Source organism: Cyrtonyx montezumae, unplaced genomic scaffold (genome assembly GCF_038088225.1).
Source record: "Cyrtonyx montezumae isolate F1298 unplaced genomic scaffold, pur_monq_1.0 scaffold_3, whole genome shotgun sequence".
Classification (NCBI taxonomy): Eukaryota; Metazoa; Chordata; class Aves; order Galliformes; family Odontophoridae; genus Cyrtonyx; species Cyrtonyx montezumae.
The window spans coordinates 155097322-155115340 of NW_027072034.1; the positions used below are offsets into that span (position 1 = coordinate 155097322).

General features: G+C 41.7%; 1 protein-coding gene across 1 annotated transcript in view; it reads right to left on the reverse strand.

Annotated features, from left to right (window-relative positions):
- Positions 1-18019, reverse strand: part of CAMK1D (calcium/calmodulin dependent protein kinase ID) — a 219803-nt gene that overhangs the window by 12362 nt on the left and 189422 nt on the right. Inside the window, exons 6-8 of the mRNA XM_065743758.1 lie at positions 12524-12599; positions 4793-4905; positions 2567-2645 (exon numbers count right to left, since the gene is read on the reverse strand). Of these exons, the coding sequence (XP_065599830.1) occupies positions 2567-2645; positions 4793-4905; positions 12524-12599 (268 nt within the window). The remainder of the gene's footprint in view (positions 1-2566; positions 2646-4792; positions 4906-12523; positions 12600-18019) is intronic.

The following is an 18019-nucleotide window of genomic DNA, read 5'->3' on the forward strand; positions in this document are numbered from 1 at the left end:
GATTTTCAGAGCAAGGGGAAATAACACATTGAGTCATCTGCTCAAGAACACAGTGGAGAGGAGGGAGGCAGACCTGAAGCCATCTCTGGATATCTTCATGCATTGCTTTCACTGCACAACCCTGCTGCTCCTTAACCCACTGGCATGTACCGCCATTGCTATCTGCTGTGGTCTGCAGATCACATGGGGCAGAGGTGGATTTGGGGTGGGGTGGGGATAATATGGTGAATGTTTTAAGCTTAAAAGGGCTTAAGACCCCTTCCACAGAGATGGAAGAAATCCCTTTATGGGGTTGGTTTTTCAAAGAAAGATTAAATTCTGTAGAAAATACCAAACATAATGGAGCAGTCTGGGAGTTTCCATCGGCTGCTGGCCATGACATGCAAGAAAAAGAAAAAAAAAAAGAAAAATGAAAATACTTTTAATCACTTTGTTCCTTTAGGAGGGCCCAGAAGCTGTGTGTGTTACAAGTGCCACGTTTCTTTGTTGCACTCCAGCAACCAACACAGATGAAGCAGGGCCAAGAACTGGATGCTTACGCTTTGTGTATCTTGGATGTAAGGCTTTGGAAAATCTGCCTCTCAGTTATACAAATGGTCACCTCATTCTCTGCTGGGAGTTGCATTCCCGTTGTTTATTCTGTATTTCTAATACTGGCTTTTGTAACTTGTTTAATTTCCTGAAGTACAGGTTAGTATCATTTAGAAATATGTGTTTTTTTCATCTCATAGAAGCTGGATTTCACTTGCCAAATATCTTTTTTTTTTTTTTTTTTTGTCACACAGACAGCATTTCTTGATGGGAAACACAATTATTGATAAGACATTGGAAGAAGGGCAGTCCCAGGTATTGACTTCTCCCCACCTTCCATTCACATTGATGCTAGACACTGACCCAGCTAATAACCATCTTTAAAACTTTCTTCACTGTGATGATGAGGATGAAAAGAAGATGAAAAAGAACCTTGCCTTTTTTGATCATTTAAATTTCCTTCTTTGCATCCCAAACCTCTTCTACAGCTATTTAATTGTAAATCCTGAGCCTCAATCTTCTCTTCAGCCTAATTTGGTATCACAGCAAGCAACAGTCAGACATTGGTATCTCACTCCCACCATGACAAAATCAGTGTCTGCTTTCATAGTCATAATTTACTACTGCTTCACAAGTGCCAAATTATCAAAATTATTAATTAATGATAAGGATAATTCATCAGTGTATTGGTAAAAAAAAGCATAATCAAGTAAGCCAGAATGGTATTTTTAAAGGTCTATAAAAACCTTTAAAAGAATTTACTGTCCATGTTGTCCCAGGAATGGGAGCAGCAGTGAGGTGAGACCAACCAGTGAGTGTCAGGGAGTGAAGCATGAACACCTGAAGCTGAAACTACCCTGAAAATCACCAGTAACATCTCTGCCTATGCTTTTGCTAGCATGCTTTATGCCCTTGGCTCCACTACTTGAGGCTGATCACTGGGCTCAAGTAGTGGAACACATGATTGCATCACCAGGATGGTTTTAAGATCCATCAAGCTACTGAGCTAGCTGTGACACTGGCTTAGCAGCTTTTCTGAGTGGCTAAAGGACACACAGAACAAAATTCTGTTCCCTGAGAAATGCACAGCCTTAAGTTCTTATCTATCCAGAAGTCCAGAAACTGCAAAAGGAAACAGTGTTTGTGGTAACTGTGATAGCAAAAAAAGCACAGTCTAATGTGCACCTGGGGTGAAAATGTCCTGTCATTGACTTCTTTCTGTTGCAGCTGTTGTAACAATCAAATATAATATCTTGCCTCTTATAAAATGACCCTTGACACAGAAGGCTTGTATCTAAAAGCTCATTTCTGGGTGCAGCTGGTAGTGTAGGGTAATGTTAAGCCATTCAGAGTTGGTTGAAAGACATGAGCCATTCCTATTTCAGTAATATAATCCTTAGGTAATGCTGGTCAAGTCATCCATGTGCCAAGGCATCACCTCATGCAGAGCACTTAGTGGAGGACTAAATTACAAGCACAGCCAGTCCAAGTTCTTCTCTGTAGTTACTGCAGAGAAGCTGTAGTGCCAATTGCTGGAGCCAATGCAGTCTCAGCTTATCCCACTCTCTGGTTTCCTGCCTCTCCCATTCAACAAGAGAGGGCAAACAGCATGCAAAAATAGGCCCTTACTGTGAGCATGAAGTCTTTGAAGCACAGAAGGTGATTTCCTACTTTCTGAGATGCTCTTAAGTGCTCTGATATCACCTTGGCAATGACCTTAAGTGCACGTTGACACCCATCTTTCTGTATACCTGCAGAATTTGATATTTTGCCCCTTTATGTGTTTCTTGGGTGAGATAATTTCAGTGTATCCCACTGCTGCACTCCGGTCAACACAGCGCATCATATCAGTGAATCCTTACAGAGATACTCAGCAGGTTGCTGTAAGAGATTAAAGTCCATCCCATTATCCAGAGGATAAAGGCAGGGGTTATTTAATAGAGTAAGCCATGTGGCATAAAAAATGCTTCCACCCATGAACATGAAATGATGTTTTCTGTCCAGAGTGGTTCACACAGTGGTGACTGCTGCTTACCAAGGATGCCGTGCTGCTTGCTCACAAGTGTATCTTTTATTAGGATCCTTCTCCATCAAATTCCGAATGAAGTCTTTAGCTATAAAGAAAAAAAAAAAGAATAACTTAAAACAATAGGTTTGATGCTCAGTTCTTCAGGATGGTCAGACTTAAGGCTTATCTAACAGCAAATTATTTAGAGGTATGGAACATATTGTTCAGGATATGCGAAAACTATGTCTGAGCTACCAAACAAAACAGTGTCAGAGTCTGTTGTGATAAGACAAGGGGAAATGGTTTTATCTAAAAAAAGGGAGATTTAGATTGGATATAAGGAAGAAGTTTTTTACAGTAAGGGTGTTGAGGCACTGCAACAGGTTGCCCAGAGGGGTGGTGGATGTCTTATCCCTGGAAATTCTCAAGGTCAGGCTGGATTGGGTACTGAGTACCTGATTTAGCTGTAGGCGTCCCTGTTCATTACAGGAGAGTTGACTTTAAAGATTGATTCCTAAAAAGGTTAATCTTCAAGGGTCTCTTTCAAATCAAAAGGTTCTATGATTCTATGATAATCTTCACAGCTGATAGAAAGCCACAATTTACTTTTGTGAGCTGTCCCTGGTAAAACTCACTGAGATCAAGTAGCAACTTCCCAGACATCTTTTGGGAATTAGCATGGCCTGTTTCCTGTAAGCAGGATGTTTGCAGCTGTCTTGCTCTCAAGGCAAAGGGAGATTTAACATATGAACCAGGCTGCCAAGTGCCACCAGCACCAGAAAATGTCCCTGGCTTTTTTGTTGTTTATTAATACAGACGTAATCAAAATGACTCAGGACCAATCCAAGCTATTTACTGTGGCAGGTACACTTAGAAATAATGTGAAGAATTTGGGGTGAGCAGAATTCAAGATTGCCAGCTCCAGTTACCTGGTCAGCCAAGCACTTATGACCTCGAGTGGTCTGAATATGGTAAAATCTGTTGAAGATGTTGGTAAGTTGAAAGAGAAAGACAAAGAGAAGGTCAGCACTGCAGCAAGAGACATTCATTGCTCATTCTGAGCAATGTGGGCAGTGGTGAGTACGCATGGTGTATGTATTTAAAAACAAGTTACTGAGGAAAAGAGACTCTCTTGAGCATGAAGTCGTGTGTTTGTAATTGGTGCCAGGGGACATTGCAGCACGGTGTGCCTCCAGTAATTTCAGGAGAGAGCAGTTGAAGTCCAGGAAAACCAAATATGGCAGGAAAATCTTTGTGCTTCCTTAGGTGATGGACTTTCTCCCTGGTAATGCAAAGGGGTCTGCCAGCAGACCTTCATATTTTCTCAGAAAACTATTATGGGCTTAAAAAAACCTCTCATCACATAAATTTTAAGCAATTCCACACAATGATATCTAGACCACAGATGTTGGCAGCATGTAATGTTGTTTTATGAGGAGATTGCAGGACATATAATTAACAAAATAAAGTATTACTTTTTATGTCTTACTTGACTTAACCAGTGCTACTAAGAAATCAGAACCATGTATTTCTATTTTCATATGGTATTTTTTTCCTAAACTTCATTTACCCTGCTGTGTGAAATGGCAGACATCTCCCCAGGTTGGACAGAGCAAGGAAACCAAGCTTGTGTGACCTCCTGGAGGCCACAGCACATCAGTGGCACCCACAGGGTACAGTGCTGGCCTGTGCAGGTCCAGGCAGTGGGTTAAATGGCTTCCCACTGGGTGAGGAACTGGGTGAGCACAGGGGTAGCTATCTGGGACTAGTTGCATGGATAGCAGTTCCAGTTAGCAAATCTGCTTATTATCCTTCTTTTAGAAGCTATTGATCTCTTGTATTTCTTTTTTCTGTATGCACTGTATTCTCACTTTGGACCTGCAGTACAGTTTTAGTCACAGAGCCAAGCTACTATTCTATTATTAGTGGTACATAAAATATCTGCATTTTATTAGACATTACAGAGATATTGAACTACTTTGTCTTCTTGGGACAGTTTTCTGCTATCTTCACTTTTTGTCCCAGACACACTGAATGTTTTGTGTGTGTCTGGATGAAACAGTACTTAATTTTCTCTCCTGCAAAAATAACTTCCCGTAACTACTTAGCTAAAATGATACCCATTCCCAATGATTTTCAGTTTGAAGAAGCTCCACATACAACAGAGGGTGCATTCTCACACTTGATGGAAGATATCTATGACAGGCATTGCTGTGTTCACACCTAGTTGTGGTAAATAAATGAGCTTCTTACCAGACTCGGAGATGTCATCCCAATACGGAGAGTCGAACTCATACTCTGCCTTGAGGATCTGCTCGAAGAGTTTGGAGTCATTTTCATCATAGAAAGGAGGATACCCACAGAGCCTAACAGAGAAGAAGAGACAAGTGGCACTTAGATTTGTTTTTGCCAAGAAGGTGAGAAAGAAGAAGAAAGATAAATTCGTTTAAGACTTGCTCCATTAGGTTTTCAAGCAAACAAGTACTACCTGGAGAGTATTGTTCAGGAACATATTGAAAAAAAAAAAAACACCAAACACTTCTGAAGATCAGTACTGTCCTGCACAAACTGGAATTCTTCAAGGAAACCTGGTGCAACTGATGCTACACTGACTTGTACATATATCTTGGCTTCCCTCTGGATGCTTTTGTGTGTGTAGCCTGAATAACAATTGCACAACACAGTCATGAGCCATCTTCCCCTCTACATGTGGCAAAGATTGCTCTCACTGGATAAAAAAGCAGCAGAGCTTCCATGGGCTGGACTTTTACTTGCTGCAGCACTAGCAGAATCTCTCATTACTGCAAGTAATCTTGCTGGCCCCTTGCCTACCTTGCCTAAGGCTAACAGCAGTCCTGGTCTTCAGTACTTACAATTAGAGAACCAAGCCCCAAGACAAACAAGACATCAAATGTTATTTATTTGCGTAATTTGAATGAAAGAATTCAGGAAACACCCTACCTGGGCTGCAGGGAGCAGGACATTCACTTTGTCAAAGCATGGCTACTCCAGCCATGCAAATACTGGACATAGGAACCCCACCTCAAGTACTGTATTGAGGAAATGCAGCCACAAAGCTTATGTTTCATGCTATAGCCTGTCCCTCTCTGAGCAGATGTCTCCAAGAACATCCCGTCTTCAATTTTAACATAAGTTTTGCAACATCAGATTTGCTTCAGAGGCTTGTCCAAGGTTTTAGTAAACCCATCCTGCCCACAGTTACACAGAGCTTTCTACCTCTATCTGCATAGAGATGTCTCACCTTCTTGTCTTATCTCTAGTTTACAGTATGAATGATTTTTTTCATTTTCTTCCCTGATAGTGAAATCATCTTTTTTCCTACACTTTTCTTAAACCCTGAGTCAATTCACCTCAATAAAGTATTTAACTGAAGAGAGTTAGCTGTTATAAACAGACAAAGATCCAGATGAAACAACACAGCAGCAAAAACAGAGCAAGGAGGGCTGGGGGGAAGTGGGGGGAACTGCAAGAAATCAAATACTCAAGTTCTTTATAACCCAAAGCCAGCCGGCTGCCCTGGAGGTTATATGACCCAACTCAACACTTGAGGATGAAAAGAGCAATGTTTTGTTTCCTCCAAAGAGCCACTGTGCTTGATTAATAATTTAAATGGGGAGTGAGATCTTGTTCTGTGTCAGATCCATATTGACCTGGAAGAATTCTACTGAAGTCTGCAGCATTGTAACGAATCCACTGTGGTTCGACTGAATCAGACATCTCTCTCTTTATCTTTCAAAACAGATGAGACAGTCTTCATTTGTTTCCCACTGGATAATTGCCAATACCAGAGGCAAGTAAGATGACCTCATGCCAAACAAGAAATTACACCTGAAGTAGCATCACATACCTACTTGATGGGCATGTCCTTGTGTATGGGGATTGATGCAGCAGTTCCTATAATATGCATACATTCCCCTAATGTGCTGGAGATGACATATGAGAAGGCCATTGGAAATGGTGTATTTAAACAAAAGCCCCAAAAGCTGCTATTCACATAAATGAAATACTAAAATGGTGCAGAAATGTCCAGGGTGGAGACTGGCTCCTCCAAAGGTGTTCAGAGCTGTCCCTATGCTCCTCATTCCTGAGGGACTCCATGGGCTCTGCAAAAGCAGTCTGACAGCCCTTAACTTCTTGCCTTCCTCAGCACTTTCCTTAAAAGAAAATCAAAGTGCTCTGATAAAGCATTTGAAAGCGAGCAGACAGCTCTGTGCATGCTGAGGTGCTGTCAGGCTGCTCCAGAGAGAGAAATAACTCTCTTAAAATGTACACTGTGCTAATTACCTTGGCAAAGGTACAAGAGCACAAGTTAGGGCCGCAATGATTTATACATGCTTGTGGCAGCAAAGCATAGGAGCAAAGTGCTGAGCAGCACGGAGCTGGAGGCTGTAGCACTGCCAGTGACAGAGCAGAGCTGTGCATGCCCCAACAAGAGCTCTAGCCCTCTCAGAACCTTCCATCCCTACCTGCACGCATCCAGCTCTCCCCAAGTTCCTCCAAGCTCTTCCCAAACTTCCCTAAGTTTGCACTGTGAATCTACATGTTTGGTTATCTAGCTATGGGATGTCCCCACAGCTTTCAGAAGAGGTCTTCCAGAAGGTGCTGAGCCCTTTATCTCTAGCACAGTGAGCCCTATGGTCACCATTTGGGTTTCACTCCCAGACTTCCATCTCTTCAGTGATGAATGAAGAGAGCTTGAGAAGAGTTAGTTATTATTCCTAATTGTGGACAGAACATCCCTCCAAGTCAGCATGCTGCCTTAGAGGACTCAGACTGAGGATGGGGAAAGGTCCTGGCTTTGGAGGGACAACAAAGGGACAAACATCACATAAAGAGGGACCCAAAGATTTCCCTCCAGGAGGTAAACCACTGAGGACATGGACGAAGGAAGCCAGAAGCTTAGTACTGAGGAGATGGCATGTGAGAGGAAAACACACGGGCATTCTGCCAGAGGTATGGGGTGGGAGCCAAAATATAGAATGTCTTACTGTCTTTTACTTTAAAACCAGGGTTTGGGAAGTCATAGAAGTTTTAACATAACTTAGAGCTCTGGCTTTGCAGCAAAGGATGGGAAAGCCCCAATAGATTAGGTTAAATTGCATTTATGGCTGGAGGAAATTTTGCTGGCCATGACTGGGCCACCTGCCAAAGTTTATAATAAGTTTTATTTAATTCTTAGAGAATCAAAATCACACCAAGTTCATTTCCATCTGCTGGGACATTTCTGTGAGAAAGAAAAAAATGACCTCAGTATCAGAGGCTCTGCTGCTTTTCTTTAGATATGCAGAAATACAAAAATAACTCCTCTGTTTCCAGTGTGAAAGAACTCTGCATTGTCCTGGGGGAGTTTCTGTCAGCTATTAGTTGTCATTATTTTCTTGTAGTTTCATGAGATGAAAGTTTTTGTTTGTTTGTTTTTGTTTTTTAATACCTACTTAGCAAATATATCACATCAGCAACGGATTTTCCCTTAACATCCTATTCCTAGTCTTGTCTTAAAAAGGAATGGGGTGTAAAGAAGGTGGGTGCACAACAGAAAGATTCTGCCAAAAGTCGTTGCAAGAAGCCGTCATAGAGCACAGTAAGAATGCCAGACACACCTTTTTAACAGGCAGGGCAAGCACATCTGTGCAAGTTTCCACTGCATATTGTGGATGATGCTGAAAGCTAAATAATCCATTTGCATGGTCAGTGTACAATCTGCAACATGGGAAGCATGGGGTTAGTTTTACAAGCTATTTTTTGGTGAGATCAGAGCAAAGAACTATGTAAGTGCTCAAAGATCTGAGATACATGGTGCAGAAAGTCATCCAAGTGCTGTTTTTATGGCTAAACATATGTATTTCTTATTTTGGGAATGAATCTTCATACTGGCTGATGATAGTGCCCTCATGAAACTGCAGACAAGGACATATTACCATGGGGAGTAAAAAATAAATTAAGAAGCAGGCAATGAGGAGAAATAATTTGAGGGTGTTTTCCCAGTCTTTGAAGGTGGTATCCTGGGAAATCCAACGTACCTAAGTATGTTTTCCCTCTGCTAATTCTTTCTCCAGAACCAAACAAGTAAGTTATCACTCACTTTCCCGAAGAGACTCGTGTGGTGATGAAAGACAGAGATGCCTGACAATCTCTTTTCAATACAGGACTTCAGGACAATGGTAAAAACTTCTTCAGGAAAACCATACTTTGTACTGACCATGGCCAATTTTCTTAAACAAACACATCATAAAATATATGAGGCCTTCAGGTCTTATCTGGAGTATTGTGTCCAGTTCTGGGCTCCCCAGTATAAAAAAGACAGGGATCTCCTGGAAAGAGTCCAGCATAGGGCTACAGAGATGATGAAGGGCCTTGAACACCTCCCTTATGAGGAAAGGCTGAGAGACCTGGGTCTGTTCAGCCTTGAAAAAAGACGACTCAGAGGAAATCTGATCCATGTCTGTCAATATCTAAGGAGCGTGAGGCAAAGGGACAAGGCTGGACTCTTCTCTGCAGTGTGTGCTGATAGGACGAGGGGAAATGACCACAAACTGAAGCATAGGAAGTTCTGCACAAATGTGTGTGGGAACTTCTTCACAGTGCAGTGATGGAGCACTGGCACAGCTGCACAGAGAGGTGGTGGAGTCTCCTTCTCTGGAGACGTTCATGACCTGCCTGGACTCCTACCTGTGCAACCTGGGCTAGGGAGCTGCTCTGGCAGTGGGGTTGGGCTTGATGATCTCTAGAGGTCCCTTCTAACCCCTACAGTTCTGTGATTCTGTGGCTGCATGCACATCTACTTGAAAATCAAAAGCAACTCAGCAGCAAAAAAGTCCAGGAAAGAGTATGACCCAAGATATATCTCCACACATCCTTTGTTCATAAACAGTAATAGTCAACTGGTAATTCACTTGTCTTATCAATCAACAGAATCGGAAGAAAATTCAAGCCAAAATGCATTCAGCCTAGTGCAGAAGAGATGGGGTGTGTTGACAATGGATAGGTAGCAGCAGAGGCAAAGCAATCTGTGGCCCCACGCTCTTTTCCAGCTTTGAAACTTTCTACTACTTCTTTGCATCAACTAACAATCTATATCAGGCATGCATGCAATCATTTTAGCTTCCCGGGCTTTATAACCTTTCATGTGACACAGGCAGGTCCAAAATCCAGCTACTTGGTGTCTAGGGAGGTCTCCCATTCTTCTTGTCTTTTATGTTTTGAAGCTGAACAATAGCAGAACTATCTTGAGATATGTAACAAGTTGAACTCAACAAGGAGGTTGTTTCAAATTGAGAAATATCGCAACTGGAATAACAGGAAATTTCAAGCTGCTAAAATTAGTTCTTGTGAATAATGACTTCTCATGCAAAAGAGGTTTTGATAAAAACTCTGCTGGTGCAGCCTCTACAATCTGGATGTCATTAATGAAAAGCATTAGAAACTGGCACTGAAACAAAGGTATTCTTTCCTAAGACATTCTTCACCTTGCCTATTACAGAAACAAATAGCTGTCAAGAGCATTGGTGCCCCAGAAACAGTTTGTTCTTCCAGTGTCATAAGCTGAATGCTTTCATGTGAGACTGAGCTTGTGCCTGGAGGCACTCAAGCTACTTATAGTAATAATAACTCAGAACATCTTTAATATATGCTTGGCTTCTGTGTTGGATTCCCCTGTGTTCCCATCTTCTTAAATGACAACAGACTATTCAGAGGGGCTGTGAAGAGTCGTGGGAGAGGTGCGGAGATGACACAGGGTGATGTGCTTGGATTGCTCTATGCACTAATACATCTCCACCTGGTTTGGTGGTGCAGCACTTGCAAGGAGACTAACCTAGATATTAAACCTGTGCCCATCACTGTGATGTCAGATAATCAAGAAGGGGTACTTCCTTGCTAATTAGGGAAGAACCTCTCTTTTTCCCTATCTTAAGTGCTCCTCTGAAATTCACTTTCCAACAAGGGCACATCTATTGCTTCTGGCTGTTCCTAGAAGAAAAGGGGAGATCCAGTTCAAGATTCGGACATGAAAGTGTGGGCTGGGTTTCTAAGCTCCCATTACAGTCACCAGAGATTATGTCAATAAAGGATAACACAAATGCACTAGTAATGCAAATGAAATTGTTCCATGAAGGCAGAGGGCTGGGGATGGGGAATGGAGTGATTCAGTGCCCTAAGCACAAGCATCTGGTACTATCCCACATGGTCCACTGTATCCTGCTTGGCCTCCATCTGCCACTCCAGAAGAAAGGTCTCAGCAGTGTGACACATTTGCCAAATCCACGTCTGTCCTGGAGCCACCCTACTGTGGCTCTAGATGTATATTTTAGGCAACTGAACATCACACCCTAATGAAGTGACTGCCTGCATCAACGCAGTCTGGGTTGAGGTGCCCACATGAAGAGTCCAGTGTCAGAGGAGAAGCTCTGGGACACCCATGTCACTGAAGCACAGGAAACACCTGTGTCTGGCTATCAGAACAGCACAGGGCTGTGAGGATTGGATCAGTGTCAGCTTGAGTCCAGGTGGGACTCTATGAGTGGCTCAGATATCACTTAGCATCTATGTGAAAGTAGCTGACATGGGTCCTGGAGCACTGCTGATTCTACCAGGAGCTGGAAGGCGTAGCTTGCATGCAGAAATATTCCAGGAGGTGGTTTGATCTCAGACCTAATCCCACCCAAGCTGTTTGAGTTACACAGCCTGTGAACACATAACCATCCTCCCATGGTAACACATCATTGCCACTAATTTTGACTGTACATAGTAGAAATCAGGACCTTATTACATGAACCATGAAAAAGTTTCCTTGTCCTGCAAACAGGAATTCATAGGGATTCATTCTTACTGAGCTGATTTAAACCTTCAGGGCTGAGAAGTCCCTGTAAAGCAAATATGAAATTGTCTGAAAATCCCAGCAAGTGTTGATTTTGAAAACAGAGCAAGAAATGTCTGAGGTGGACCTAACATAAAGAGTAGACTCCCATGATTTATAGAAAAGATTAAAACCCTTTTTCTTACTGAAGATGTTTTCTTTAACAGGGTATAACATTGCTTAGCGCTGTCTCATTCCTCAGCAAAACACATTAAAAGCAGTAAATGAAATCATGTCAGGTCTGCCAGTAGTAAAAACCTTTGGCACACGAACCATAGTTGAATGGGACTGAAAACTTGGAGGAAAGAAAAGACAAATTTATCTCCATGGAACCAGTCCCCCTCTCCTGCAGGCTGTCAGGTGGACACATATTTTCACAGTGAATATTTGACTTTAAATTGAACCTGGGCAGTAGTCAGGCCTGGAAGTGAGGCAGAGTACTACTGTCTTCCACCTGCATCCTCCTCTCTCTACTCTTTGAAGCTGGTACTCAGTAAAGATGCAAAAGGAACAACTCTATCTGACTGACCAGCAAAGGCTAGCAAGGACCAAAAATACTGAGAAAATAATCTAAGTCTCCCATTTTCAGACTTTCTTGTGCAAGATAGCAAGTTTGGGTCAATACACCCCACACTCATCTGAAAGAGCATTAGGGAGTGATGTGTGAAGCAGTCTCTGAGGTATTCTGGCACATCTGACCCCTTCCTTGCTGCTGCAGCACGTCCTGCTGGGTTTTGACAAAAAGTCTGTGTCAGCATCGTTGATTTTTGCTTTGTTATGCAATAGTTTTTCGAATCCAGCTGCTAATGGTTGTTCCAAGTTAAAAATGGTTGCTCCAAGTTAAATCCCCTGCAAAATTTTGTACTCAAATGGTTTTCAAATATTCATGTAGAATAGCAAAGCCAGCCATAAGGATGATGTATGTAAGCAGGGCTTTACTTTAAATAGAAAAACATACAAGCAAATAAACAGTGTTCTCATTCTATTTTATATATAAAAGCTATTTTGTTCAAGATTAACTAAAATTGTAAAAGAGGGTAAACATAGTGTGGAAGAATATAATGCGGGTCCAAGAGCTGTCTGTGATGAAAAATGCAGTGGATACTCACAGGATATATGCGATGACCCCAATGGACCAGCAGTCCACGGCTTTGCTGTAGGGTTTCTGGGCCAACACTTCAGGAGCTGAAATAAAAAAGCCAAACAAATGCAAATTACAAGACCAACCATTTGAATGCTCTAAGAATGTTGATAGTGAACGTTGATAAGAACTGATAGTGCTCCCTGAAACCTGAAGTTATTTATTGCCTTCTACATTCAGCCCTCAACTTTTCAAAAATTCTGATGTTTTAGAATCTCTTATCCTCAAGGAGAAGTATGACTTCTGCAGGGGAATAAATTCCCTTTCTACAGCCAAAGTAAGAAATGAAAAATGAACACAGAAGTACACATAAAAATGTAAGTGTGGCAAGGCCATCAGCTGCCTCCCAGAGGTAGTTTAGGACATTTAGGGCTGAGCTTTGGAGCGGTGCTGAAATGCCCTTTCACCCTGACAGCTCCACTGTCTCATACTGCCAAATGAAGGACTTCAAGAGACAACTTAGAAAGTGTCAAGGACTTCAAGAGACAACTTAGAACGTGTTGGGGATGTGATAAGCTAGGTCTGCAGGAGAGGAAGGAGAACTGCCACCATGCCACCACCTGCTGACTAAGGAAGACTCCTAGATGTAAGAGTAAGAGGGGATCATTTGTCTTCCTGCCTCTTGGAGGAAGAGACATAAAGTAGCAGGAACTGGACACAGAGAAATGAGCCCTCTCTGCTTCTGTATAGCTTCCCATTACCATAGCTTGAACTTTGCTAGAAGTGACAGCATGGCCATTTACTGAAACTCTTTGTGAGTCTGCTTTCCTTTCTTAAACCAGAGAGAGCTGAAAAGGTGCTTTTTAAAAAGTTTTTATTTGAGTGCCTGGACCATTCTGCTTTCCCTGTCTGGACCTTTCAGTTAAAAACTCTTAAAGCCAATTTTTAAAAACCCATGACTCTAATCATTTTCATGTAAAGAGGCTTTAGCATGTTCAAAGCATTTTCAAAGCAAAACGTCCACAATAATGCAACAAATCACTGCTTGTGGCATTCCTGAAGCAAACACCACACGGGGTCTTCAAAAGCACCATATTTCTCCTGAATACTCTTGAGTTCAAATGCTCAAAAAAAAAAAAAAAAAAAAGAAAAAACCCTCACAAAACAAAACACAAAAATATCAACTTAAAGCAGTGCAGGCTAAATCACAGCACAAAGTAATTATTTGGTATTACACCTTACTGTGCTAGGAGTCTTTCAGCCACAAATTAGTTATTTATAGAAGAAAGAAGAACATAAATACATTAAAACTCAAGCCACACACTTATTTGCTGTATAAGCTTTTGGAGTATTGTTAGGAACTCTTATAAGAGCAGTCTTTCTAAGCTAGACGAGTCAATAAAGCTAAGGTCAAAAGTGCCAGCAAGGAATGGGGCAGCAAGCACTAATGGGAAACTGAAAAGTCTTTCTGCTGCTTGGGCATGAGAGTTTAAAGAAGAGACTAACAGGGAAACAGTGCACAAAGTAGATGAGAGAGGGAATTCAGGTTGGATTTCAAAAAGGAGCAGAATGATAGAACAGGTCAAGCCACTGGGTAGACACTGAAAAAAAGAAAAAATCCTAGGGAACATGGGTAAAGGGGGGATTTGATGTCAAGGGGGGTTATGATGTCTTTTGAGGGTGGGTTTGCAGCACAGGGTGAAGGTAAACCCAATCTTTGAGCCATCCAACAAACTGAAACCCCTGCATGCAGAAGTGTAAATGACATTTCTTTCTATTCACATTTTTCATCATCATACAGTGCTGCAGTGTGTGAATACTACAATACCTATCTGCTGGCATGCCAAAGGATGTTTCTCTCCACTGCACCTATTATGAAGCTGTCCTGACCTGGCAGCATGTGCTTGGCAGAAACCTGCATCCCAATCCCTGAAAAGTCCCTGACCCCTTCCAGGACACTGAAATACTACTTTAGCCTATCGAGGCAAAGGATGAAATGTTTTTCTCACAAAAGGAGATGGAGCTGTGGAAACATAAAAGGCAAATTCAGTTGCCCCTCAAAACATGACTCCACTCCCAACAGCTGGGTCAGGGACTACATGTCAAGTTAGTACTAGCCAATCCAGTGAGGGTGAAATTTGAAGAATAAAAGAACTAAAGAATGATGCACTGGAAAGCTTGACTTGACAAGATGGCAGTATGGTAAATTCACACTTCTCTTGTTGCCAATTAACAGTTGTTCCTCAAAGTTGCCCTGGATAATATTCCCAGACAAACCTTGCATCCCTTAACTTCATTTTCTTTCCTAATTCATCAAAATTCCAGTCTCTAAAAAGATTTATTTTTTGTCCCATCTCTTGTGACTGAGTTTCATGAGAAAGCATGATGGACCATTTATTTTCCTCTGTGCTTTGGCGATTAGATGTCTTCCATCTCATTCTTATAAATTTTCAACATTCTGTTCACAAATCTCTTCTACCTTTGCCTGTCAGTTCCAGTTTGCACCACTTTCAAGATTAATAAACATTATACATTGTATATTCTGCAAAGAAAATATGCTAATTGCTCCTGAACACCACAGGTACAAGTGAGCTCCTGACGTTATATGGATAGGCCACATTAACATAACAGAAAACAAACCCGAGTTTAGGGGATGTGAACTAAATAAAGATGCTCTCTCTTAAACATCCAAGTTGTGCTGGAGTATTTCTCTCTGCTTCACAGGAGAGCAGAGCACTGATAACAGGCAATTGATGCTATGGGCAGTAGCTGTGAAGGAGGTAAGGACACTGCAGAATCAAGCCCAAAGCTAATATGAGGCTATCACCACACCTTTGGTAAACTTTAATGAGGGAGGGCAGGAGCTTTATAAAACTATTTTAAGGCCAAAGGGCTGTTTTTTTTTTTTTTTTGTTCCAAAAAGCAAACAAGCAATGGAAGCATAAGCTAAGCATCATCTGTCTGTGATATACAAAAAAGATGGAAATATTTAATGAGCTGAAAAACAGCTCAGAGGAACCCTGAGAAATGACAACAGATCAACGCCTGAGAAAGCAGGAGACAATGATAAAGAAAAACAAGAGCTGATGGTGTTAAAGGATCAACACAGTTGAATGAAGAAGCAAAACAGCAGAAAGGAGAATGGAAAAGTCAAAACACCCATTTCTGGTGCCAGGAAAACATGACTGAGCAGAAAGTAAAAGGTATTCAAATCTTTCTTTCTGAACCTTCTGCAGACAAAGCAATCAGAAGGACAGAAAACCCAGTCCTGAGTGAGTTATACCTTTCTTTGGATAATGAGGACGCTTCCCTTCCAGGCCAGATAATCTGCTGACTTACATTTAGGGTGCTTATTTGTTTTTTTAATAAGATAAAATTTGAAAGACTTATTTCAAATGAAGGTTTTAAGAAAGGGTTCAGAATAAAAAGATTTGGAAACCTTCCAGAGCACAATGCCATTACCCCCAGTGGGCACAACTCCTGCTAAGCTCCCTAAAAATGCAGCTGCTGGATGCCAAGCCCAGCAATCCATGCTCTTGCAAGGAGCTCAGCTGATGCGGATTGCTCTGGTAGTTTAAGCCTGTTGAAGTCATGAGGGTGCCTGCCCTTCATTCCAGTCTCATAGTTAAAAGAGGTTCTCCTTCACTCTCATGATGTTACTACTCTCAACAGATTTTGCTGTCTCACAGGAACTCAGTCTAATGCTATTTTCTGTGGTTTGTATGGCTTCCCATATATGGCATGCCAGAAGAATGATGCATTTGAACAAAGGGTGACGGTTTAGATGATTCCCCATAGGACTGACAAGTCAGGAGTGTGCTGTATATGTGGGTGGAATAAAAATATCTAAATACAGTTCAAATAATCAGAGACCTGCTTACACTGGGTGGGGAAACAACTCAGCTACCTCAGCAAACTGCCCTTGCACAAGCCAGGACTAGGAGCTCAGCTGGTAACTAAACAGGGCCACGCAGACAGGTCTCTTAAGGAAAGATGGGGAAATGTGATGGAGCTGTGCTGGTGTAGACAGTCATGAAATTCAAAATAAAAGGTGAGTAATGGACAGGGTTTGTAAGGGACATCAAAGGGAAGTGTTGTTAGACCTGTTGCTAAGGACTCAAGGGTACCACCTCAAGAGGATGGACAGAAAGGAACTCCATACCACTGAGTAGATGGTTGGTTGCACTAAGAACTTATCCAAAGATAATGCAAGAGTAGTGTAAGCTCTGCTGCCATTGTAAAAAATGTGTTCTTCACAGTTCAAACAGGCTGAGACACACAAAGCAGATTCATCATGAGACCAGAACCTCTCATTTTCCACTGACTCCTGGGATGAAAACCACTTGTTTCCCTCTTTCACACAGTCTCCCAGTGTTCAGCTTGTTCTGGTTGGCCAAGACTTTGCAGTTTGGTACTGTTTTGTAAGGACAACAGTGTTTTGGTGTAGCCCTGCTTGTTTCTTTTGGTCCAGCTGTCTGTGTCATGCTTCTGAGTCAGATTTAAGTAGCCATCATGGGATATAACACATCTACAACCACAACCCAGTGAAGTCCATTTCCTGAAGTTTTGTGACTGCACTGTTACCAGCCCGTGCCTTGATCAGAGTAATTTCCATGCTTTATTTTTACTTTAGTACTCACGTTACTGCCTAACCAACTCCTGGGGCTGCTTTTTGCTAATAACGATATACCAAAGGCTTATTGAATATTTTCAAGCATTTTACTCAAAGGATACCAAGTAAAGTCAAAAGTAAACATGGAAATCTATTATAGTTTTTCAGTTTTGTGTGAGTGCTTCAGTTTTGCACAGGACTAAGAGAAACACATGGCTTTGATAAGATCTGGACTCTCTACTGGATTTCTGGCAGAGCTGAAAGGTGTGAGATGACCGTATCTAGAGCCTCTACAGAAAATGAAACCAATAAGTGATGCGAGGTGTTCAAGAATCAGTCACAAACCCAGGGTCCAGCCCAATCCTTAAGACAGGGAAATACAATAAAATTTTACTTGAAGTTGCTTTGGGCCCCAAACAAGAATTTTAAATCTCAGTAGGATTAAGACATTAGCCAGCCACAAACACACTTAATAATTCAGTGTCTCTGTAAATGGAGATCAGATTGCTGAGACAGACTTTCCAACATATTTTCCAAACTTTCCAGTTTTCGTAAGCATCTTTGTGAGTCTAAGTCCCATCTGCAGAAGTAACCAAAACTTTTGAGAGATCAAATCTCACAGAAGTCAATCAGCGAGACCTAGTTTACAAGCAGCCAAAATCTCTTCAGAGAAATTTGTTGAGTGACTGAAGAGTCACTCACTGAGTGCCTAACTTGACACACCTCAATGACAACTCATTTTCATGCAGTTTTGAGCACCTCCTCCATCAAAACCAAGCTTTTATAAATGGTCTCCAAGCAGTCCACATCTGTGATGTTTAAATCAACATATCACTAATGGCTTATACAGATCTTGCCCATAATCCCATAGATCATTCAGAGGATTTAGAAAACACTGCTTCTACTCCAGTC